General features: G+C 39.3%; 1 protein-coding gene across 2 annotated transcripts in view; it reads left to right on the forward strand.

Moving 5' to 3' along the window:
- The first annotated feature begins 292 nt into the window (after nt 1–292).
- sim2.S (SIM bHLH transcription factor 2 S homeolog) overlaps nt 293–26,973 on the forward strand; it is a 52,940-nt gene continuing 26,259 nt past the window's right edge. Inside the window, exons 1-3 of one of the 2 annotated variants that reach the window (XM_041582958.1) lie at nt 302–476; nt 1,740–1,767; nt 3,683–3,790. In XM_041582958.1, the coding sequence (XP_041438892.1) occupies nt 302–476; nt 1,740–1,767; nt 3,683–3,790 (311 nt within the window). 2 annotated transcript variants of the gene reach the window in all.

The following is a 26,973-nucleotide window of genomic DNA, read 5'->3' on the forward strand; positions in this document are numbered from 1 at the left end:
GAGCAGCTATTTCCCCCACACGTTAAGGAATCGGCTCTGTCACTTTGTAGCTGATGCTCCGGCCCCAGTCAGTGTGAGGATGCGGCGACCCCGACACCTTGAGCGCACGGAGACCCGTCTGTGAGTGGAGATTGTACCTGACACTGAGGATAATCCAGGGGGGGGGGAACTGGTCACCTGTCATGGGAGCTTTATAAAGTGGGACCCCCAGTCCTGATGATCACAGCGTCTGATCCTGAGAGACAGGAGTAGCGGGTTATTATTATGCCAGTTCCACTTCCAGCCTCTCCCAATCGCCGACATGAAGGAGAAATCCAAGAACGCAGCTAAAACGCGCAGAGAGAAGGAGAATGGGGAGTTCTATGAACTGGCGAAACTCTTGCCTCTCCCCTCGGCCATCACCTCCCAACTGGACAAAGCCTCCATCATCCGCCTCACCACCAGCTACCTGAAGATGCGAGCTGTCTTCCCAGACGGTAAGTCTCTTGTCCCCGACCCCGGCACTCCCTGCTCCTGCACCCATGGGTGGCACAGTCCCCCTGCCTGTCACCTCTTATAACCTATTGCAGCCTAAATACTCTCACTAGTGTAACCTTCATTCCTTTATCTTGTCACAACTGAAACATTATTTCCTATTGTATATCACTAGTGTAACATTGTTTCTTATATTTTGTTACTACTGAATTATTTCCTATTTTATATCACTAGTGTAACTTTGTTTCCTACTTTGTGTCACTACTGAAACCTTATTTCCTATTTTATATCACTAGTGTAACCTTGTTTCCTAAATGTTGTCATAACTTATACCTTATTTTCTATTTCATATCACTAGTTTAACCTTGCTTCTTATATTTTGTCACTACTTAAACATTATTTCCCATTTATATCACTAGTGTAACCTTTTTTCCAACTTTGTGTCACTACTGAAACATTATTTTCTATTTTATATCACTAGTGTAACCTTGTTTCCTAAATGTTGTCAATATTGAAACCTTATTTCCTATTTTAAATCACTAGTGCACCATTGTTTCCTAAATATTGTCATTACTTATACTTTTTTTCTATTTTATATCACTAGTTTAACCTTGTTTCTTATATTTTGTCACTACTGAAACATCATTTCCCATTTTATATCACTAGTGTAACCTTGTTTCCTACTTTGTGTCACTACTGAAACCTTATTTTCTATTATAAATCACTAGTGTAACCTTGTTTCCTAAATGTTGTCACTGCTGAAACCTTGTTTTCCATTTTAAATCACTAGTGTAACTTTGTTTCCTATTTTCTGTCACAAGTGTAAATTCATTTCCTACACTGTCACTACTGCAACTTTATTTCCAAATTTACTCGAACAGATACTGTTTAGGCGCAAACTTAGCGCCTAGATAGTGACATCAATAAAACCTTTCTGCATACAGTTTCTTTAGTGCAAATGTAATAGAGAGAGAGAGAGAGAGAGAGAGAGAGAGAGAGAGAGAGAGACCTTGATATTTTGGGCTATTTGAACAAATGTGTTTTGTTACAAGAACAATAAGTTCATTCGATTTTATGTCATTAAGAAATATAATAAAAAAGAGAAAAAATCCAGGTTTGCTCTTAACTCAATTCATAAAATAATTTTCCAATATTCTTTTTTGTCTACATAAAAAAATAGTTTAGGAAATGGAATTTAAGTTATTATATATTAAAGAGAACTGGTTCTAATAAATAACTTTTTCACTTTTTTTTCACTTTTTAAGACCTTGTGAGTGCGGACATTGCTGTTCGGTAAATATATAAATATATTTACAAAACATTAATTCCATTTAAAGGACCAGTAACATCACATTGTTAAAATCGTTAGTATATACATCGAAAAAAAAAAACACCAAGACAAATGAAATTTTAAAATCGCAAAGCCTTCATTAATGGGTCTGTGTTGAGAAATATCGTTTTAGAGTTACTACTGAAATTCTGTTTATGCGAATAATGAAAAAAACGTTCTTCTTCTTCTTATTATTATTGATCTCATGATTAGTGGAATAAAGGGATTGTTAGTAAGACTTGTAACATGAGAGCAGATGATTTAAGAGAAATGTTTGTGCGCTGCAATTGTGTCGCAAGAAGCAGAAAGTGTTTCAATACAGACGCAAGAAGGAAAAAGTCATTTCTTAGAGCCAAATGAAGATGATTATTCGGTTACAATGTTACTCACGCAGAAGATTATTATCCCCAGGACAAATCGGGCGATATAATTGGACGGTAATTTAAAGGCTAAAGGTGGCCATACACGGATAGATCCGCTCGTTTGGCGATGTCGCCAAACGAGCGGATCTCCCTCCGATATGCCCACCTTGAGGTGGGCAATATCGGGCTGATCCGATCGTGGGCCCTAGGGCCCAACGATCGGATCCTAGCGTTCGCCAAACGGGCGGTCGGATCGCGGGACCGCATCAACGAACAGATGCGGCCGCGATCCGACGGGATTTTTAACCCCATCCGATCGAGATCTGGCCGACTTTCGGCCAGATCTCGATCGGGGAAGCCCGTCGGGGGCCCCCATACACGGGCCAATAAGCTGCCGACTTGGTCTGTCGGCAGCTTTTATCGGCCCGTGTATGGCCACCTTAATGATTTAAAGTGATCTATGGTTTGGCAGCACGGGTTAGGCCTAATGGCTAAAGTGAATGATGTATCGGTACCTTTAATGCCCCATTTCATTCGCAAATGATTTTCTTCCTGTCTCTAAACTCTCTGCAGTAATAACTCTCCCTCCCAGAGGCAAATTGTACAGTGCAGGGCACACAGAGAATAATAACAACATATTACAGTCCATGCGAAAATTCCCTGTTTACAGGCGCAGGATTAAACGACCACCTAAATTAATTGTAAGCTCTGCGGATCACAGTTTCCGTCGTGGTTTGTTTTCTTCGGTTGTAAGCGGGTATTGATTCTGAATGATAAAAAAATAACCAGTACTAAAATTAGATTTCTCTTTTGTATCACAAACAACTGCATTTATTACAAACAGAAACAACTATACATATATATATATACATACATTTATATATCTATATATATATATATATATATATATATATATATATATATATATATATATATATAATGAAGGTGGTTTTCAAATTACCTTATTCCATAAATTACACCAACGTTTCGGCTCCTGCTTGGGGCCCTTTTCAAGCTTTATATATATATAGATAGATAGATAGATAGATAGATAGATAGATAGATAGAGATAGATAGATAGATAGATAGATAGATATATATATATCTTATATTATATTATATATAAAGGCCCCCAGGTGGGACCGAAACGTTGGACAATGCTGTGTTACAAATAAAAACACTTTAATTCACCTTTACTAGAGTGTGCTGGTCCCTGCATCGATTATATATATATATATATATATATATATATATATATATATATATATATATATATATATATATATATATATATAATTTTATATATAAACATACATAATATAGTTAAAACTTTATATATATATATATATATATATATATATATATATATATATATTGTATATATTTTCAAGCAAATCCTCAGAGCACCAGTTATATCACATATATTTTTATTAGTTGTCAGTTGAACCTTTATTAATCGAAGGTGATGTGCTTGTAGTCGTTTATATTTGACATAATTCCGTTGTGTTTAATACAGATCTAATGAAACATTAAATTCAGTACAGTCAGTATTAAGGTCAGAAAGTGAAATTCCTGTAACGATATCGCATAATCTATGGTGGACTAGGATTGAGCGATCAGACAGGTAACGCGCGGTACAAACTGGAGATTTCAGGCAGAAGATAATGGAAGAAGATTAGAGGGATCCCAGTGATTTGTACTCAATGGGGGGAACTTGTTGGGGGGACATGGGACGCACAGAATTAAAGGCTGCTTTTTTAAATAAACCCAAATCCTTTCCATTGTCCGATTTGCTTTCAGGACCTTTTACTGGAATTAGAATAGAGACCCCCCCCCCCATTCCAGATTTCTTCTCAGGTCACTAATGAGTTACAAAAAATAATATTTATAATAATCCCAAATGCCTCTTGGGAAACGGTTACCATCAGACAGAGTTTACACACACACACATATATATATATATATATATATATATATATATATATATATATATATATATATATATATATATATATATATATATATATATATATATATATATATATATGCTCTTGTTTTTTGTGGAAAGTAGAGGGACAAAAGAACACATTTTCTATAGGAAACGTATATATTTCTATTTTGGGCCATCTCTGATTTAAAAAACACCCCCACATATTTATGGTATAAAATGACATTATTATTATTATTGAGGCATTTCAGTAGGTTGTTTGCAACATTAATCGCCAGATGAACTAAAACTCTTGTATTTGTCAGAGTGTTGACACGTGGATGAAGAAAAGAGATAGATACATGGGTTATTGTACAAATAGACAGACAGAGTAGATGATTGATAGATAGATAGATAGATAGATAGATAGATAGATGATAAATAGATAGATAGATAGATAGATAGATAGATAGATAGATAGAAAAGAAAGAAAGAAAGAAAGAAAGAAAGAGGAATCTAGTAGCCTGTGAATATTTAGCAATGCAGGGGAAGTGAAACGTTGGCAGGAGCAGGGATGCTTCGCCAATGAGGCAAGTTGAGGCTGTAGCCTCAGGCGGCAGCACCCCACTAGGTACCAGGGGCAGCAAAAATGCTGCTCCTGGTACTTTAAGAGCGAATTTCCGGGGGAGGGGGGGGCAGCAGCAACTGCTGCTGCCTCAGGTGGCAGAGGGGCCAGGATCGCCCCTGGGCAGGAGTGTATATATATATATATATATAATACACAAAAGCCAGGAATATCTTGTAAATTATATCCTTATAAACGGTGAGTAGTGATGTCATCAGTTATAAACGGTGAGTAGTGATGTAATTTCTGTCACATGACTCACTAAAATTTGTGTATTATAATTAATAAAGTACCCCCAGTTGTAAAATATGAGGATATTATAAGTTACCTCGGAGTTCCATGACCTGTATAAAAACACTCGGCCTTCGGCCTCGTGTTTTTATATGGTCATGAAACTCCTCGGTAACTTATAATATCCTTATATTTTACAAGAGGGGGTACTTTATTCACTATATTATGGACAGAGGTGAGAGTAAGGGGGTGTTACAGTGCTACACGGGTATATTTATAGAGTCAGAAAGAATGTGAGAGGGAGTTGCAAGTGACATATTCTGAATTTCTGATACTTGTGTATAATAAATCCCATCCTGCTCTTTGACTCCATGCCCTCATTTAACCCTGTGTGTGCCATGGGCCGTGCTGAAATCTGTATCGGGCAGCAGAGCACACAGATACCGCCATGACTTGTCTGTATAACTGGACTACATGTGCCGCTACCATTTACGAATTGAATGCACGGGCGAGTCTGCTCTTTCATACAGTTACACACACAAACACAGTTACACACACAGTCACACACACAGTTACACACACACAGTTACACACACAGTTACACACAGTCACACACAGGGCTGCTGTGGTTCTGCTGGTTCTGCAAGGCATCGCATGGTGAGTAGCACATCGTCTGTATTTATACATACTTGTGGCACACACACACATATACAGTTGTTTTATTATTATTATTATTATTATTACTAATAATAATAATACATATTATTATTATTATTATTATTATTATTATTATTATTATTACTACTACTACTACTAATAATAATAATAATAATATTACTTGTTATTATTATATCCATTATATAGAGCGCTCTGTTTCAGTCCCTGCTGCTGCATTATGCCCATGTCAGGAATATTCATATTATACAGAATATGTTTATATATATATAGGATATGGAAGGTGTATGTGAGGCTCAGGGTTTGTGCAACTACACAAAACATCTACACAATGAGTACTGAAAGCATGTTATTTAGAATAATCACACTATAGGGTATAATAATAAGAATAAGTACATCTATACACAAGGATATATTAAGCACATTTATACTAAAAGCATAGCCTATACATGTATGGGATCTGCTATGCGGGACCTGGGGCTTTCCGGATAAGGGGGTCCTTTTGTAATTTGAATCCATATACCTTAAGTCCACTAGAAATGATTTAAATATTAAATAAACCCATCAGGGTTGTTTTTACTTCAATAAAGATTAATTATATCTTAGTTGGGATCAAGAACAAGCTTCTGTCTTATTATTACAGAGAAAAAGGAAATCATTTAAAAAAATATATATATATTTGATTAAAACTGAGTCTATGGGAGAAGACCTTCCCATAATTCAGAGCTTTCTGGTTAACAGGTTTCCGGATAATAAGTGCATTGATGCACAATGGCCTGTATATACATTTATATAAAAATGTACAGGATTTGTGCACAATGCTCAGCAATAAAACAGAAAGTATGGGATGCAATAATGAGTATATATCTAGTCAGGGAGCTGGATGTATTGAGTATATACAATATACAGGCTATAGCAGTCTAAATTCACATCTAATTATATCCATGTGTATATCTATAGGCACAATGTATATCACATACAGTAGGATATAATCGATACATCTACATTTGTATATATATTGCATAGGATATATAGTAACAGATGCACCTATATAGAGTGTATTTTCCATAAGTTATATTGTTAATATATTGTTGTACAGGTATGAGACCTGGGGTTTTGCAGATAACGGATCTTTCTGCAATTTGGATCTTCATACCTCAAGTCTACTAGAAAATCATGTAAACATTAAATAAACCCAATAGTCTGGTTTTGCTTCCAATAAGGATTAACTATATCTTTAAGTTGTTTTATTATTACAAAGGATATCAATTTAAAAAATCTGGATTATTTGGATAAAATGGAGCCTATGGGAGACGGCCTTTCCGTAATTTGGAGCTTTCTTAAAAACCGGTTTCTGGATAAGGGATTCTATACCTGTATATATATATGTAATATCTCTGTTCCTTGTTATTATACACAGTAACATTTCTATGCAGTGATGTTGGCTTCATATTGGTATTTCTATTCTTTGTGCAGAGAGGGGTCAGGACCCCATTTACGGCACCAGTGATTAGGGATGTAGCGAACCGCCGATAATGTGTTCGCGAACGCCGTTCGCGAACACCGGCAAAAAATGCGAACAGTTCGCGAACAGTTCGCGAACTTCGAACATCCGAAAATCGTTCGATTCGAACGATCGAAGGATTTTAATCGTTCGATCGAACGATTTTCGTTCGAATCGAACGAAAATCGTTCGATTTTAGCGACCGAATGGTCGAATGGTCGAACGATTTTGACGCGAACGCCTATTGGCGAACGTCGCGCGACGTTCGCGAACTTGCGGCGGACGCGAACAGCCGATGTTCGCGCGAACAAGTTCGCCGCAGAACAGTCCGCGACATCCCTACCAGTGATTGGGGCGGATGATCACCCTAGCCAATGACTTCACCAAAAACAGGTTGAAATAGATGTTTCGCGAAATTTTCGCCAGTTCGAATTTCATGGAAAATTCATGAAATTCGTGGCGAAACGGGACAAATTCACCCATCACTATATTCCTCTTGCAGTCCATTGTGTGAAATCCAATAAAATATTTGCTGCCAGCTGTGACATCATTTACGCACTATTTTGTATTTTTGGAACTAGAATTCATCCCATGCAAATTTTATATTTTCCCAGTGCAGTTGCCAGTGGTGGTGCCTTAATTCACGGCCGGGCCAGGCTAGCCGGGTGCCCTAAGCAATCCGTCCGGCAAGCCCCACCCCAGGCTGGCAAGCCCCGCCCCCGGAGCGCACGCGATGGAGAGTGAAGAGACGGACGGGAAGAGAGGGATGAGTGACAGAGGGAGAGCGACAAGAGGTGTGGACTAGGGGTAGACAGAAGAAGTTTTAGAGGTAGCTGCCCAGCACCCCCCTATTATTGCAGCCTAGAAAGCTACCTCTTCTGTCTACCCATAGTTCCGGCCCTGCCTTAGTTGTTTTGTCAGTGACAGCAACCCGATTTTGCACAATTCTTGGCATTTAAAGGGCACTTTGAGCAGTTTTGCTTGGTACTAGTGAAATTTCAAGGAGCACGGTGACCAGCCTATGTGTGACATTAGTGATTTAACGTTGCACTGTGAGCAGCCTTTGTGCAGCTCTTACTGTTTGTGCTGATGTGGCTATTCTTGGTGGTAGACTAGTGGTCTCACGTGACTATTTCATGTGGCACTGGAACCATTAGCATTTTGTATGACGCTGCTAATCCCATAGGGTTCATTTTCTAATACCGCACCGCTACAAAGTCATGCCCCTTATTGCTCATTCTCGACATGCCAGGGAGCACCAACAGCTTCAAGGTGCCACAGAACCCTGTATTGACCTCCTGCCTGTGGCAATACTCATATCATGTGACCAGTCTCTGTGGATTCTGGCAAATGCCAACCAGGCCGGGACTGGGAGTCAAAATAGGCCCAGTCATTCTAAGTACACAGAGGCCCAAACAGCCACCTACCAGCCCAAACAGTCCCCTACCAGCCCACTATATGGTAACTTTCTATGGAACCATACAGCAGCCCCTCTGGCATTTGCCGGAACCCACGGATTGCCAGTCCGGGCCTGATGCCAGTGGCTATGCCATAGACAGCCTGGGCCTGTGGACTTGAAACACCATGATGTATTTTGAATCTCTGTCCGGACATGTGACCAGTAGTGATGGGCGAATCTGTCCCACTTCGCTTTGCCGAAAAATTCACGAAACAACGATAAATTCAAGAAATGCATTGAAGTCAATGGCTGGCAAAATAATTTTGACACACGACAATTTTGATGCGAGTGACGATTTTTATACGCGTGAATATTTTGTCCAAATGCATTAAAGTCAATGAATGGGCCTCCGAATAATTTTGACGTGCACCAATTTTTTTTTGTTGCAGCAAATTTTTGCCGCAGTTTTGCGAATTTATTCATGGGCGGTGAAACACATGTGGATCCATGCCTGGCAGATTTATTTGCCCATCACTAGTGACCAGCATTTGTGAAGTGCTAGAGCAGGGGTGCCCAAAAGGTAGATGGGGATCCAGTAGATCTTTAGCTGGTGATCAGTAGATCTCAAGACACTGTCAACAAACAGCTTGTCTAAATCAACCTCCTGTTTCATGTGTTTCATTCAGATATTTATTACGTTAAGGTCACATAAGAAATAACTGTTTGTTACATTTTCTCATAAAGCAATATTTAAGTAATATTTTCCATGGAACAGAATGGTAACAATGCTTTTATGGATGTAGATCATAATGGGACAACATCGCTAAAAGTAGATCTCACATTAGTTAAGTATGGGCACTCCTTTGCTAGAGAATTAATTTATATGTTTATAGCACAATGAGCATTGTGTAGTACTGAAGAATTCATATAGTAAAAAGTAAAAGGATATCAAGGATTCTGGCTGTCCGCTTCCTCTGCCGGTATGTCGTATGTCTGTTCTCCTTCAGACTCAGGATCCAAAATTTTTAAAGGGAAACCAGCGCTCACAGCACGAGGTCAGGCTCACAGAGAAGAGAATAAAAAAGAATAAAAAAAGAAAAGAGAGATTTTTGCCAATATGGTGCAGTATTTTCCAAATGTGTTTGCACACCTTTTGTGATTATCTTATATAAAAGATAGTGTCTCTTATATCCACTCGGGTGTATTTTTGTGATTTATTAACCACTATCTCCAGCCTTGTACTGTGAGAATTTGTATAGGGGGGTACTCACAGACGTTTAAAGAATGATGCACATTAAGAGAGCATGGATGTCATCAGCGGGTTTTGCATACGGCTCCAAAACTTCATCCCACTATAAGAATTCCCTGACATAGTGTAAAATTATAAACATTTTTAATAAACACTCACAATGTTCCAGTGATAAGTTCGCATATAATACTATGTTTCCCACAGTCACCGCTTTCGCGTTCCCAAGAGTCTCCAAGCTGTCGGTGTATGTGCGAAGAATCGCCGGCGTCTTTTCCCACCACGTGTAGACCTCAGGCGCTTAGCGATGGCGTAATAGCCTTGATGCGTTTCGTCCTTCGACGTTTTTCGAAGGGAATTCAGGGAATTCTTATAGTGGGATGAAGTTTTGGAGCCGTATGCAAAACCTGCTGCTGACATCCACGCTCTCTTAATGTGCATCATTCTTTAAACGTCTGTGAGTACCCCCCTATACAAATTCTCACGGTACAAGGCTGGAGATAGTGGTTAATAAATCACAAAAATACGCTGGAGTGGATATAAGAGACACTATCTATTATATAAGATAATAACAAAAGGTGTGCAAACACATTTGGAAAATACTGCACCATATTGGCAAAAATCTCTCTTTTCTTTTTTTATTCTTTTTTATTCTCTTCTCTGTGAGCCTGACCTCGTGCTGTGAGCGCTGGTTTCCCTTTAAAAATTTTATGGCACGTAACAGCCTTTGTTTGGTATAAAATATTTGCCTGGCACTATGGCCACTAGTCATTTGTGACACTATGGTCAAGTTTACTGCACAATAATATGCTAACACCTAACAGGTCTCTTCGATTGTGATGACAGGTATTATAATTATGAGCACTTGGGCAGCTACAATTGAGCTGACAATCATCCCCCCATGTTATAGCAATCGTAAAAGGCACTTCTATATATCACCTTTTAAAGGAAAGGGACAAATTGCTCTAAGCCAAGCCAGTGTCGGACTGGCCCAATGGGATACCAGGAAAACTCCCGGGGGGCCCAGGTGTCTGTGGGCCCTTATGCTGCCAAACATTTGGCCTATTTCATGGCCATTCCCTATTTCTTTGAGAACAAAGAGGCTAAATAGATGGAATAATAGATTATATTATGTAAAGAATAGAGACTAGGAGAATAGAGGTTAAGTGAGGAGAGGAAGAATAATAGTACTGAGAGTGGGCCCCTGGTCTATGATTTTTTGGTGGGCCCCTGGTCTAAGTTTTTTGGTGGGCCCCTGGTGTCCCAGTCCGACACTGGGCCAAGCCCTGTTCATGTTTATGACCCTTATTCTGTTATTGAGATCCTTCATTGGGTGCTTGGAATTCTACTTCAATAGGAGACGAAGGGCGGGAGGTACAGTAACACTGATATATGCTGCTGGTGTTAAAATCTTGTCCTACAATGTCCATCTTATCTAATTGTCACTATCTTGCCCTGACATTTCTACAGTACTTTGCCCTTTTATACCAGCTGCCCCCAATTTTTTTTACTGACAACTGTTGCTCATAAGGGTCACTCCATGAGTAAGGCAGTCCCCACTATTTGTAACCATTCTCTGTACTGCTAAATTCATATGGCTGTCGTGCAATGGATCTTGTCTTAAAAAGTACCCCCATTCCCCATGCTACACACATAGCGCTGCCTTAAAGCCAAAAACAAGACACTTTCTTTAACAATAGCCCTAGTGCCAGACTCACTGTTATATTCACTTCCCTTACAGCTCTTCCACATATCTTATTTATAAACCCATATTACCTGTTAATAAGATGTCCAAAATCATTTACATTGATAGAAATCTACCAACTTGTTCAAAGCATGTGAGAGGTCACTGATTGGCCAGAGATAATGGAAATGCGCTGATATCAGACACGTTTCCATTTAAGTATCCAAACAATTCCACATTTTATAGAAACTGACTGACCTTTGGACCCATGAGTAACCAATAACATGGCCATTATCACACACCACCTGTATTCACATTAGCCTCATTTTTAGCCACTAGTGAGACATAACCAGCCATTCAGTTGGTCATTATTTTATGGATTTGTCAGTCCTGTCTGCTTTTTTTCCAACCTAGAAGCACTGAACATTGCAGGCTTTATGGAATTTAATATAAAAAACTATTAAAGCTCAACACCCTTATTTGAGATAAGCTCAGTCAGGGGGACTTTTGCTAAAATAGTCCATAAACCAACGTAACCTGCTTTAAAATGATTTATTAAAAAGTACACAGACATGTTTGGGGACCAGTTCATTGACACAACTTTGAAGGAGGCACAGTGGATGACAAGTTCTTATTTTTCTGCAAGATGAGGTCCTTCAAGTCCCAGAAGTCTTTACTTTCACTGCAGTAGTTGATAGAAATTGAGGGTCTTCATCAGTAGGAAAATGGTTGGGCTGAGTCACTGCCTGGAGGATCCAAGCAAACAGTGTAAGGCATTATGTGGGTGTATCAATCTGTTAAAGGCAATGCAAGAGCATGCAATGAGTTTATGTGGGCATGGGACAATACATGGGCTTGAGCAGATCAGAGCAGTAGTGTGTAGAGGGGTGAGACAAAAAGTAGAGTTCATCAGTCAGTCAGTGTCAACGTGTCTATCAATGAGTGTCACTACACTGAGCAGGCCTTTCAGACGTCGATTCATGATTCTTCCCAGTTCACATGAGCTGCACCTCTGATACTTGTTTTTATTGCAAAGTTGAATCTATGTTCTGGGCCAGACCCTATGACTTGCAGTTGATAGAAGAGTTGAGTCCAAGTTCTGAGACAGACCACTTGACTCAGGGCCGGAAGTAGGGGTAGGCAGAGTAGGCGCAAGCCTAGGGCGCAGTCATAGGGGGTGCAATTTTGAAAAGAAAGAACTTGGCAAATGGCACAACAGGTTCAGATTGGGGGCAATATTTTGGGTGCTGCTGGCTGGCACAGGTACAGATTGGGGACAATATTTTGGGTGCTGCTGGCTGGCAGGTACAGTAAAGTAGAGTGTACTTTATTTTTCTTTGTTAACATTACATATTTATAAAAAAGAAACTTTTAATTAAATCCACATGTGATTTTTAAGGTTTCTTTATTAAAAAAAAACTGTAAGTGATTAGGTGGGAAATGGTCCTACAGAACGGGGGGGGGGGCGCTGATTCAAGTCCTTGGCTAGGGTGCCAAACTACCTTGGCCTGGCTCTGACTTGACTTGCAGTCGATGGAAGAGTTGAGTCCAAGTTTTGGGACAGACCTTGTAACTTCCAGTTGAGTTGAGTTGAGTTGAGAATAGTTGAGTCCAAGTTCTGGGACAGACTACATGCCTTGTGGTTTATGTAAGCGTTGAGATCAACTTTTGGGATAGGCCACTTGATTTGCAGTTATGGAAGACTTGAGTCCAAGTTCTGGGACAGACCACTTGACTTGTAGCTTATGGAAGAGTAGAGTCCAAGTTCTGGGACATACCTCATGATTTGCAGCCTATTGGCCAGATCATATGATTTGGAGTATCTGGGAGAACTTTTTCCAAACTCTGTCTTTGTCCATAGTTGCTTAATGGCATCACTTTTTCTAGCCTATGTGGCAAACTCATTTTTTGAGATCTCATGGTCTGTGTCCAGCCATCTTTCATCTTCAATCTTTTTTTTCACCACATTGTAGCTTCTGTCATGGACCAAGCAAAACGAAAGACACAGCTAGGGTAGCAGAAATATTTTTTTTTCTATTGGAATGCCATATTCCGGTTCATTAGAGATTTACAAAGTAGCTGTGGCTTCTACCATCTATGTTGAGCTTCCCCTAACTCTTGCAAGTGAGCCGGCCTCACAATGTGGGAATCAGAGGTCTGTTCTGTGCAGCAGACACTTATAGGGGGGAAACAGAGGTATATTAAAGATATATGAGCAAATGTAAGCCCTTAAATCTGCTTTGCATTAAGTATTTTTAAAGGGAACATCTGTGGCAGTAGATAACCACATGCGTCTCTGTAACACGGCCCCGGCAGATTGAAATTGATTTTTATATTATTTCTCCTTCCCACTGGAGAAGTCATCTCCTTGGTGCTTTTTAGACAGAAATCATTTTATGAAGAAGGATAATGTAAGGTTAAAGGTAAACAATCCTCAAAATGAAAAGGGGTTCTGGTTTTTATCCCTGAAAACAGTGTGCAGAATATATAGAATTATTACACAGGTTCTGTAGTTATTCGTAAGTGTTATTGCAATCGAGATCATCATCTGTCTGGCTGTTACTATTGGGTGACCCTAATAAAATGTAGCCAGAACTGATTGAAGGGGTGGTTCTCCTTTACCTTTAATTTTAGCATGATGTAGATATGCATATTCTAAAACTATTTGCAATTGGTTTTCATTTTTGAAAATGTTTTCTATTTTTTTTTTAGATTTTGCTTTTTGCTCAGCAGTTCTCTAGTTTTGAATTTACAGCAGCAGCCGGGTTGCTAGGCTCCAGTTTCCCCTAGCAACCAGGCAGTGGTTTGAATAAGAAACTGGAAGATGCATAAGGGAGGGTCTAAATAGAAAGAGAAGCAACAATAACTATAAAATTATAGTCTCGCCGAGCAATAGTTTTCGGCTTTCAAAGGCAGTGACACCTGGAAAGAAGCAGAAAAAACAGACATAGTTGAAAACTATTGCAAATAAAAAATGAAGACCCATTGAAATGTTGCTAAGGATAGGACTTTCTATCTTTCTATAACATACTAAAATTGAAAAATGAACTAAAAAATGAGCCCTTTAAAAAAATACTGAGCTCATCATAATCTTGCCTGTCAATGATGTCACTTCCATCTCCCCGTGCCCTAGCAACCATACACTGATATTATAAAGCTGGCCTTATGCATAGATTTTAACCTCTCATCGTATGAACAATCATATCAGCATGTCTCCTGACCTGCCACTAACCATTCAGATTAAATAAAGTAGTAAAATAACAAATCAGAAGTTCTGGCCGTGACAGCAATCGTATGAAAGTTCTGTCCAACAAATAGAAGGGACAGTCACCCATAGATATTATCATTAGCTGACAGAAATCTTCTAACCTGTCCAATCGACTAAATGACTGATCACCATGGTAAGAAAAATGTCAGGACGATCCACATGCGGTTTTAAAAACTGTACGAATCGATTTTTCTTGCGACTTTATCTTTGCGTTTATGGCCACAGCTTAAGAGGAAAGGCCTGAATTGAAAGATGAATAATAAAAAGTAGCAATAAAAATAACAGTGTATGCTATGGAGCATTTGTTTTTTTTAGATGGGGGTCAGTGACCCCTATTCGAAAGCTGGAAAGAGTCAGAAGAAGGCAAAATATTCAAAAACTATATATAAAAAAAAGAAGTAATGAAGGTCAGTTGAAAAGTTGCTTAGAATTAGCCATTCTATAACATACTACAAGTTAATATAAAGGTGAAGCACCCCCTTAAACTCCCCCATACAGGGTTGGACTGGGGAGCCCAGGGCCAACTGGGGCTGCTACTTCAGGGACCCCCACACACCTCCCTGCCCCAGCCGCAAAGTCCCTTCCTGACCCCTGAAACCCCCCTCGGCCCCCCATGAGTAACTTTCTCCTTCTCATGGTCTCAACTGGGTCCAGTGAGGGGGCTCAGTGGCAGTGGCAATAGCGGGTCTGGGCCATCGGGGCCTACTGGGTTTTTTTTCCCGTCTGACCCTGTCCCCCTATAAATCTCATGCCTGAGTGCTATACTCACTCCTCCATCTGCCCTACCTACATTGTTAGACTGGCCCAATGGGATATCAGGAAAACTCCAGGTGGGTCCAGGTGTCCATTGCCCCTCATGCTGCTAAACATTTGGTCTATTCCATGGCTATGCTAACTAAATGGAATAATACATTATAGTATGTAAAGAAAAGAGACTAGGAGAATAGAGGTTGAGTGAGGAGAGGAAGAATAATAGTATTGAGAGTGGGCCCTGGTCTAAGGTCTTTGGGGGGACCCCTGGTCTAAGGTCTTTGGGGGGACCCCTGGTCTAAGGTCAATGGGTGGGCCCCTGGTCTAAGGTCTTTGGCCCCTTGTCTAAGGTCTTTGGGTGGGTCCCTGGTCTAAGGTCTTTGGGTGGGCACCTTGTCTAAGGTCTTTGGGTGGGTTCCTGGTCTAAGGTCTTTGGTTGGGTCCCTGGTCTAAGGTCTTTGAGTGGGCCCCTTGTCTAACGTCTTTGGGTGGGCCCCTGGTCTAAGGTCTTTGGTGGGCCCCTTGTCTAAGGTCTTTGGTTGGGTCCCTGGTCTAAGGTCTTTGGGTGGGCCCCTTGTCTAAGGTCTTTGGGTGGGTCCCTAGTCTAAGGTCTTTGGGTGGGCCCCTGGTCTAAGGTCTTTGGGTGGGCCCCTTGTCTAAGGTCTTTGGTAGGGTCCCTAGTCTAAGGTCTTTGGGTGGGCCCCTTGTCTAAGGTCTTTGGGTGGGTCCCTTGTCTAAGGTCTTTGGGTGGGTCCCTGGTCTAAGGTCTTTGGTTGGGTCCTGGTCTAAGGTCTTTGGGTGGGTCCCTGGTCTAAGGTTTTTGGTTGGGTCCTGGTCTAAAGTCTTTCGGTGGGTCCCTGGTCTAAGGTCTTTGGTTGGGTCCTGGCCTAAGGTCTTTAGGTGGGCCCTGGTGTCCCAGTCCAACACTGCCAACCTTCGCCATGACTGGCCCTGAATAGAAAGTTTACCCGGCATCCCCAAACTATCTGCCACTCAACCTTTTCCAAGGTCCATCCCTCTTACTCTCTCTCATTGGCAAGATTATTGACAATGACTGGACTTCTACAAGAACAGTTAAAGGGGTCAGTGGAAAGACAGTTGATTATGATGACGTTCTTTTTTTTTGGCATCTGCCGTGCAGTTTCTCCTATTGGGACTTGACTTATTGGACTTCAAGAAGCAAAGACAGAAGCTCAAGCTCAGATGATTCGCTGTAACGACTGGGAGACAAACACAAGAGCAGAGTGATCATTCAGCAGTCGCATCTTTTCATCCCCTTCATCCATTAACTCTTTATACGCACACAGCAACTACGTTTATCCCTCATTTGCTTTGTATGGACCAGCGCCGTGAATCCACTGCTCACCAACATTATACACAGGTATGGGATCCGTTATCTGGAAACCCATTATCTAGAACGCGCTAAATTACACAAAGCCCATCCCCCATAGACTATATTATAATTGTTTAATCCAAATTTGTAAACATGATCCCTTTTTCACTGTAATAATAAAACAGTAGCTTGTACTTGATCCCAACTAAGATATAATTAATCCTTATTGGAGGCATAACCAGCCTATTGGGTTTATTTAATGATTTTATGATTTTCTAGTAGACTTAAGGTATGAAGATCCAAATTACAGAAAGATTTGTTAAACCCCAGGTCCTAAGCATTCTGGATAACAGGTCCCATGCCTATAGTAATGTTTAGCTTTCTTCTATCTACTATTTTACACTTTTTAACTTTATAATAAACTATATTCAATATATATATATATATATATATATACACACAGAATTTCTATAAATACAGTCATAACAAATAGCAATTTATATACCAATTAGAATTATTAGAAATACTTTTTGGTAATATAATATATAATATCTATATATACACAGAAATTGTTTCTGTAATATCAGAATAGCTGAATATATTTTTATTATTGCAGTCATTACAAGAAAAAAAGATTAATGCCATAATATATTTATTACAATAGATAAATGGAATAATAACAATAATAATAATAACAATAATAATAAATAATAATAACAATTGTTGTTATTAGAAGTACATTTTGTGTTTAGAAATATTAAAAATATTATTTATATTACTTATTTTATATAAATATATAGAAAAAATATATATATACATACCAATAAAAATAATATATATTTTAATAAATGTTATACATATGAAACACATGTAAATACTAGTAACACTTAAATCATATTTCTAAACATAATATTAACAACTTTCAGAACATTTTGGGCCTTATTTATCAAAATCCGAATTTTTCTGAGCATTTAAATAAAAAAAGGCCGACCAAACTAGAATCCACAATTGGACCTTATATATTATTTAAAAAAAAGTACGATTTAAACGGATCGGGGACAAATCGATAAAATCAAGCGAAAATCCAAGTTGTAAGGTGTATTCAGATTTTTTTTTACCCCAAATCGATTGATCTTTTCTTGCTTTTTCCCAAATAGTTGGATTTTCAAGATAATCCCAGCGCAGACCACATAAACTTCCAAATAAGATAGGGACCTCTCCCATTGACTTATATACAACCTCGGCAGGTCTGAGATGGAGGATTTTCGGATTCAGACTTTTTCCATCCTCGGGTATAATAAATCTTGAAAAATTTTAGTTCGAATTTTATAGTAAAAAAAACTTTTTTTTGCATTCAGACTTTAATAAATAACCCCCTTTATGTTAAAAATGCAAAAATATATGTTTTTTTTTAAATTTATCATAGTTTGAAAGCTGCACTGTAAATTGTACAATAATTGTACCATCATAATATACTGATGAAATTCTGAAAACACAATTTCAGTTTTTAATTGATCTGTGATATATATGTACATATAGTGAAGAGCAATGAATAAAATATATATGCATATAGGGTCATATTTATCAAGGGTAGAATTTTGAGGGTTAATAAACCCTCGAATTCGACCTTCTAATTTAAATCCTTCAAATTCGAAGGATTTAGCGCAAATCCTTCGATCGATCGATGTAAAAATCTTTCGATCGAACGATAAAATCCTTCAAATTGAACGATTTTAAGCGAATGATTGAAGGATTTTTCTTCGATCAAAAAAATGTTAGAAATGTGCTGGGGAAGGTCCCCATGGGCTAACATTGTACCTCGGTAGGTACAAAGTCGCGAAGTATGAAGTCGAAGTATTTTTTAAAGAGACAGTACTTCGACTATCGAATGGTCGAATAGTCGTACGATTTTTACTTCAAATCGTTTGATTCGATAGAATTTGACCTATTCGATGGTCGCAGTACCCAAAAAAATACTTCGAAATTCAAATTTTTTATCATTCGAATTCTTCACTCGAGCTTAGTAAATATGCCCCATAATGTACAACAGACAATATACACGCCATTGATATCTACAAAATAAAACTTCTCTTTCCCTTTAGCTCATAGACAATAATCCTTATTTACAATAATAACATTCTCACGATGACAGTAAAAATATTCCGTATAAACAAAAGCGTCCATTCCATCCATTCTACACGTACATTAAAATTGCCAGTTTGAGACAGTGTAAGGCTTGGTGTAAATTTTATCTGCGGCTTCTACTTATGCCCTTGCCCTTTGGAGCAGCAGAAGTGGATCTGCAGTGCCGAGGCTTATTATCTGTGTGCAATTGCACTTGCAGGAGCGCGGTTCCCCTGCTGAGCGCAAGCCTCGGCTCTCCCACTCTATGTTTATATTGTACAGTGGAAATTTATAAGGCTGGTTTCAAAGGATTGACTTCCCTGATCTGATCTGACAACCCTGAGCTTTCTAACAATCCAAAATAAAGTCACATTTTTATCGCCTTGGTTTATTCATGTGATGATATATTGTTTACCATTAAAATAATGACAGTTTGCCTTTACTACTGTCCAATTCAAGCGTCGGCTACATTTTTTGTTATTAGCTGAAATCTTTTTACGTTACTGCGATTTCTTTAAATCTAAACAGATTTCATTTTTATTGGGAAAAAATTGGAAAAATATATACAGGTATAGGATCAGTTATCCGGAAACCCTTTATCCAGAAAGCTCTGAATTACGTAACGGCCATCATCCCATTTTATCCAAATAATCCAAATTTAAAAAAAACATTTTTCTCTGTAATAATAAAACAGTACCATGTACTTGATTCAAATTAAGATCTAATTAATCCTTATTGGAAGCAAAATCATGATTTTCTAGTAGACTTATGGTATTAAGATCCGAATTGCAGAAAGATCCGTTATCTGGAAAACCCCAGGTCCCAAGCATTCTGGATTAAAGGTCCCTGTATATATTTTTTTTAACAGACATGGATTTAGAAAATAGTGCATGAATAGAGTAAAAATGGCTCAGTAGCACATGGAATAAAATTCAATAATTTTACAATAATATTACCAAAATGTTATGTTTAATTGGAATCAGATCTCTGGATTTAAAAGAACATTATCTTAGTTTTAGATTGTATTCATTACAATGGGGGACACAATGGTACAATCCTGCACCCATAGGGCTCATCTTTTAGGTGGTGTTTATTAAGGTAAGTATTATGGGATAGCATCTCAGGGGAGCAATAATAAACTGATGTAGAAATGAAAGATGCAATGAACCCCTCACAGTAAGCTCAGCCGCTGGCACCCTGTTATTGTTACACACAAAAATATCTGCCCGTGAAATCGCAGGAGCATTAACCTTGGAAAAGGTGGAGATCACATTCTGCTCACCCCCCCAGAACAGGAGCCGATCACATTTTTTTTTTCTTTCCTATTCCTCTTGCGACAGACTCTTTTTTTTTTTTTCATTGTTCTGGATTTTATTACACAGAGGTTTTTTTTTTTTTAAAAGGAATAGAAATTTGCTGACATGAAAAGAAGTATTAAAATGGTCTTAATCTGAGATGGCGAACGCAAAACACGCACTGGATCTTTAGAAGCAGCGGGGGCGAGGAAATGTAGAACGCCGAGACCCCGGAGAATTAACCTCATGAGAACTGGATGGGAGAGGAGGTGGGAAGGCTGGCAGATTAACTCTATCAGTTGGCATAGAACTATAGAACTGTGTAAAGAAACCCAAACCTAAAGCGCCGGAGAGGAAAGTGCTCGGCTTGGGAAAGGATAACTTTGAACACTTCTATATTTTCAGCTTGAACAGAACATTTCAATAAAGTCCTTAGATCTTCAGTTAACACTCTAGAAAAGAAAAAGAACACAAATAATGGGTGCTTCTGATAGGCCAGCCCTGGGGTACCCACCTGGGTGACTGTTCCTGCTCCATGTTGATCCAATGTGAAGGACTGATCTCTGTTAGATGGACATTTGCATTATTTCTTTGGGGTATTTTTACAGTTTAAGCGGAGGGCCACTTATTATTCATGAACTATCGTGACCAGTGCAAGAATTCTGAAAGCCCCCACTACAGCTATTTTTTGTATTTGAGGTTTGAGACCAGTGCATGTTATAAGTCATTGCTGCAGTGCAATGTAGAAGTTCCTATTACTGTCTGGACTCGCCTCTGCCGGAAAAGTTACCTCCAACTTAAAGGTGGACCATGGATCCAACTCTTTGGGCCTTATTTATCAAAATCTGAATTTCTTAAAGATTTAAATAAAAAAAAAAGTCTGTCCAATAGAATCAGCGATTATTAAAAAAGCAAGAATAAATCGGTTCAAGGAAAAACCCGAAAAATGTGTACGAAAAATCAGATCGTACAATGTTTCCGAAATCGTACGATTTTTTCCCGAAAAGTCAGAATTTTTGGGATTTTGCCCGAAAAGTCTGGAGTAAACTAATTTTCAGGCTAATTCCAGCGCAGAGCAGAGAAACTTCCAAATAGGAAAGGGACCTCTTATTTACAACCTTGGCAGGTCTGAGATGCAGGTTTTTTGGATTCAGACTTTTTGCAGCCTCGGGGTTCAATAAATCCTGTAAAATATAGTTTTTAACCTTATTTATTATTAAAAAAAACCACAAATTCATTGGTTCAGGGAAAAACACGAAAAAATCGGATCGTATGGCTTTTCTGCGTTTTTTCCCGAATCATACAATTTTTTGAATTTTTGCCCGAAAAGTCCAAAATAGTCCGAATTTCAGGCTAATGTATGTTGGAGAGGTGCCGACCTTTTTTCCGGAAATCAAGCTAATTGATTGGAGAGGCTGGGGACTCTGGAATCCTTGTTGTGAGTTATAATTCCAGAGCAGACCACAGATAAGGGCCTCTCCCATTGACTTATATACAACCTCGGCAGGTCCCTAGATGCTGGATTTTTGGATTCTGACTTTTTTGCAGCCTTGGGGTTTAATAAATCCCCAAAATTTTTTATTTATTTCCACTAAAAATTTTATTTTGGCATTCAGAACTTGATAAATAAACCCCTTTGTGTTTACTGCGGAAGCATTTTTTGCTACTCTCTTGCTGCCACTCTTCCCTAAGGATTTTCCTCCATAAAATAGAAAAGATCAGGATTCCCAAATGGCAACATAAGAAAAGCAGCGCTGGTACGACACCGCAGATCTAAATCCAGCCCAGAGAATTCTGTCTGGTTCCAGTATGAGTATTAGATGACATGAATAATCCAGCAAAGAGACCATTGTGTATTGTTCTCATTTGTGATGAGGTAACAAGAAATGAGGAACAATGAAAAATTGGGTGTAGTAAAGCCGTGAGCGATACAAAATCGAGTTAATCAAAAATGCAGCTGAGACTCCTGAGCATTAAGCACAATGTCAAATACAAAAAAAGAATGGTAGACTATGTGGACCTGGCAGCGTATCAAAGCTCCTCCATGACCACCTGCAGCAACTACAACTTGATATAGAGGAAAGTGTCAGTGGATCTCGGTAACACCCCACAACTTCAGTGCTGGGAAAGAGAGACAAGCTTTAATGGTGATGGGACCAAAATAGAATTTATGGGGCCCCACAGGACTATGCAATCCATGGGCCTTCAGAGGGATGGTGAAACTACAGCTTGAACTTGCTTTGGGAATGATTATGGTTGGATAACACTCATACAAAGTGTTGATGTCACCATCTTGCTGAACTCTGGTCAGGGATGTAGTCTCACGGGTAGGGTTGGCAACTAGGGTTGCCACCTTTTCTGGAAAAATATATTTATCTATTTCCCTGTTAATAATATTGGGATCAACCATGATTTTTACCGGCCAGGCCTGTAAAATACCGGCTAGGTGGCAACCCTGTTGGCCATCTGGTGGGCATCCAAGGGGAGCCCAAAGTTCTCTATGATTACATATCATTTAGATCCGAAACGGTCAGGATGTAAAGTTGAATTTTACCAGAAGAGTGGATTCCGGATTGCTTGCTGATTTTCTTCATTACGAGCCCAAAGTTCCAAATAATTCGATCTTTAACCAGAAAGAAAAAAACCTGTTGAATAAAGCTTCGCTACATAATGATATGATGCTGAGTTAGGAATTAAGGGTTGGATTCATCCATGTAAACAAAATCTATGTCGTGTTTTATTTTTATAAAAATGCGTCAAAGTCACAGAAACGTGTAAAATTGTGTATTTTTCTATGCCTTTTACGTAATTTACACTCTAGATGTGGGGTAAACTAATTATGTTTGAAGGACAACTTTTTTAATTTTGTAATATGAAAAAATGGTGTAACCTTCATTCTCAGACTGTTGTGTTCCTTGTATACTCGACTGTGGAGCTCCCTACCGCCATTTTTTCTCATTCAGGTGACCTGGCACTGGTTGAGGGTGGACAAGATACATTACAGTTGGAATTTCAAGCAGTGCCAAACAGCTGCGCATGTGTCCAGTCAGACATAGTGTTTTACTGTTTTAGCCATAGTTCAGAAAGGTAAAGTTTTTTTTTGTTGTATCATGACATGCAGGGTCAGACTGGGCTGGTGGAACACCAGGAGAAAATCTGATGGACCCTGGCCCTTGTGGGTCCCCCAACCCAGGCCCACTTCAGCTACCCAACAAGACCTTTAGCTCTACCAGCCCCACCCCGACCATGGCTTTAAAAAGAAAGTAGAAGGTGGGAGCGAATGTGGGAAAGAGGCTGGGGATGTTTGGAAGAGTTTGCAACTGGGTCGTGGACTCTGAGGTAGCAGCCCCAGTGGGTCCAGAACTCCCCAGTCTGACCCTGGTGATGCCATTTATTAACTAACTGATATATTTCAAGAAAATATTACATCACTTCATCATGTTTTTTGTGATGGTATCTAGGAGGTGGCATTGTACTTCCGATCCAGTAATCCTGGGCTGGCTGGTTTTTACAACAAATGGTCGCCCCCAGTGATTTCACCTTTGGTGGTCCTATAAAGTGGTCCTTTAAAGTATGGGTTGCCCTTTTTATTTATCTATATATACTGTAATGAAACCAAGGAGCAGGGAGAATAATTTTTTGCAGCAAACTGCGTTCTTTTACTTATTGCTTCCAGGTTTGAAGGAAACCCAAGTTCCTCAGCAGGTATCAAGGGAGACATTGCTAGCAACCGGGCTGGGGGGGAGATGTAGAGTCAGGCTTAGACTTTCTAGCTGTTAGCAGATAAACATGACACATATCAGATGCTACTCTATAAGCCCTAATCCCTACTTGTGTCCATAGCAAACATCTACTATACAGTTCCTCCCCAGCAGATATAATTTACGTTCCCTTTGGGGCTTCTCTAGAATGTCTGCCATCTGCTACAATCACTGTTGATTCTCTCTGTAATCTTCCTCTTGTTAAAGAATTGTTACTCCCAGAATTATTAACTTTATTTATTATTGTTATTTATCTCAGTTCCACCTCAGGGACTGGGATAGGTGCTGTATATTCCAGCCCTCAGAGCTCCAATACAAACAAGTGCAAGAATAAGCATTAGGCAGAGATTATAAATCAGACTATGAGTTGCCCCTATTTTTATTTATTTACCCATCGGGCACATTTGAATTTCCATCCACCGATGCGCCATAATGGCTGGTGTATGTTGCATCAGCCTCAGATGTGTGGAGGAGCTGCAGCTTTCTGTAGACTGTAAGGTAGGATAATGGGAACATTAGAAGGGTGGCCGAGCCATGCTTGGGTATTCATAGCCATCCATTGGGCCTATTGACTGATACCAATCAGTACTGGTCAGTGTAGGCCAGTGATCCCCAAACATGTTGGTCACCATCCCCTTGCAAGTTGCTCCCAGTGACCCCAATGCAGTTTCTTCTTTTTGATTTCTTCACTTGAAAGCGAGTTTTGGTTGCACAAAACCAGATTCTCCTGTAGGCTACCAGTCCACATACAGGCTACCAAATAGCCAAGCAAAGCCCTTATTTGGCACCACAGGGACTTTTTTGATGCTTGTGTTGCTCCCCAACTCGTTTTAAATTTGAATGTGGCTCATGCATAAAAAAAGGTTGGGGTGTAGGCCATCTTAACAAAGGACTGCCAGACCCATACCTCCCAACTGTTCCGTTTTTAGAGGAAAAGTCCCGCTTTTGACAGCTCAACCTGCTGTCCCGAGTTTGTACTGAAAAGTCCAGAATTTCTCTGCACAACCAGACCAGAAAAAGAAACAAAGTTTCTAACTTAATTGGCTTTTGGCAGAGAGCCCAGAACAATCACCAGTTGCAACTAAGATACTTTGTAACAATTTTGAGATAAACAAATAAGTAATTGTAACAATTTAGATAAGGAGGTCCCTTGGGAAAAGTTAGAGTCACAGCTTAAAGGGCAATTCACCTTCATTAGCAAAACTGTAATAACTGAAAAAAACCACAGAAATATGTTCAAAATTTCACAACTTGCCAAACCTTGTAAAATGAACATGATAATTGGGAGTGTGGCCACAAAAATGGGTGTGGTCAAAAAATTCACAACACTACACGAGGCAAATGTTTTTGTCCCTTTTTTTATTTCCAAAATGTTAGGCGGCATCTCCTCAGGGGTGTGGGTCATAGCTTAAATTAAAACTTTAGGCATATTTACCCCTTAAAGCAGACATTTTCCTTATGGTAAATATAAGGGGGTTGGTAAGTGCAACTCAGAGCAATATTTCTTGAGTCCAAGGGTGTTATTTATTTAAGTCTGAATTCCAAAAACCTAAAAAAAATTGTGTTTTTTTAACTATAAAATCTGAATTTTTAGTGGAAAAAAAACCTAAATTTTTTTGGGATTTATTATACCCTGAGAAAAGAAAAAGTCTGAATCTGAAAATCCAGCATCTCAGACCTGCCGAGGTTGCATATAAATCAATAGGAGAAATCCTGAGGATATCTTGATCTGCGTTGGGTTTTGTGCAATAATCCGAATATTTTGTGTTTTTTGTCAGTAACATAACTAGATTATGTTGCCACTATATAAAGTTTAAATAACATTTATTCGGAGAAGCTTTGTAAAAATGTAACATGATTATAAACTGGTGGTGTTGCATGTGCCCCACACAGGGGGAGGCAATAGTTATAGAAAACCCTGCGTTTAGTTGTCCTTTTCAATAGTTGGCCACAGTTTCCCTCCCTGAAAGTCAATAGTGCATAAATAACAGGGGACTTCGACCATATACTAATGTATTCAATTTACCAAACCTGAAATCCAAAAAATGTTCCTTTAACAAAACCCATTTCCCATTGAGTAATTGATGCTGGGCGCTGCTTGTGCTAAGGGAAAAGCGAGGAACCAGTACTAGTATTTATTTCTGGGTTGGCCCCATTGCAATTTTGCAGCTGTGAGATCTGAAACGCAGATGAATTTCACTTATGTTTTATTTTTTTTTATTATTTTTGCAGTGATAAATTTTATTGTTGGGCGTTGGGGGTTAAATCTCTGTTGGGCCTTAGATCTGACATCTGTGCGGCGGCCAATAAACCGCGCAAAACAAACTGGTTGCGCTGCCCCGCTGGTTTTTTAGTGCAAGTACTTAAAACTCCGGTTTTATAGAGAAACACTGAGGATAACGGATTATTTTTCAACCTGTGCTCTTTGTTTGATGCCTGGAGGGGACACGAACAAGCTGTACTACAAATCCCAGCATTCCCTGGAAGCCAACAACTGGATGGCCAAAGGCCTGATGACCCTGCTGTAGGGTATCAGTTGTGATGAGAAGCAGTTTTCGCATGGGGGTATATCATCCTGCCTTAGGCCAGCTTTAATTCCCCTGTGCTATATTCTCCAGTATGTAACGTCACAATCAGTGTCGGACTGGGACAAGGGGCCTAACTACATAGGATGCAGACCCTGCAGGGGGCCCAGGTGGTATAGGTGCCCGTGAGGTCCAAATTAATGAGTAATTTTAATATACTGTATATTGGTAAAACAGGACAACCTCTGGATATTCTGGGTGCCCCAAAATTATTTTACTGTGGGCTCAGTAACATTTAGTTATGCCACTGGGGCCCACCCAAAAACCTTAGACCAGGGGTCCACCGAAAAACCTTAGACCAGGGGCCCACCAAAAAAACCTTAGAACAGGGGCCCACTGTCAGTAATATTCTTCTTCCTCTCCTCACTAAACCTCTATTCTCCTAGTCTCTCTTCTTTAT

This window comes from Xenopus laevis, chromosome 2S (genome assembly GCF_017654675.1).
Source record: "Xenopus laevis strain J_2021 chromosome 2S, Xenopus_laevis_v10.1, whole genome shotgun sequence".
Lineage (NCBI taxonomy): Eukaryota > Metazoa > Chordata > Amphibia > Anura > Pipidae > Xenopus > Xenopus laevis.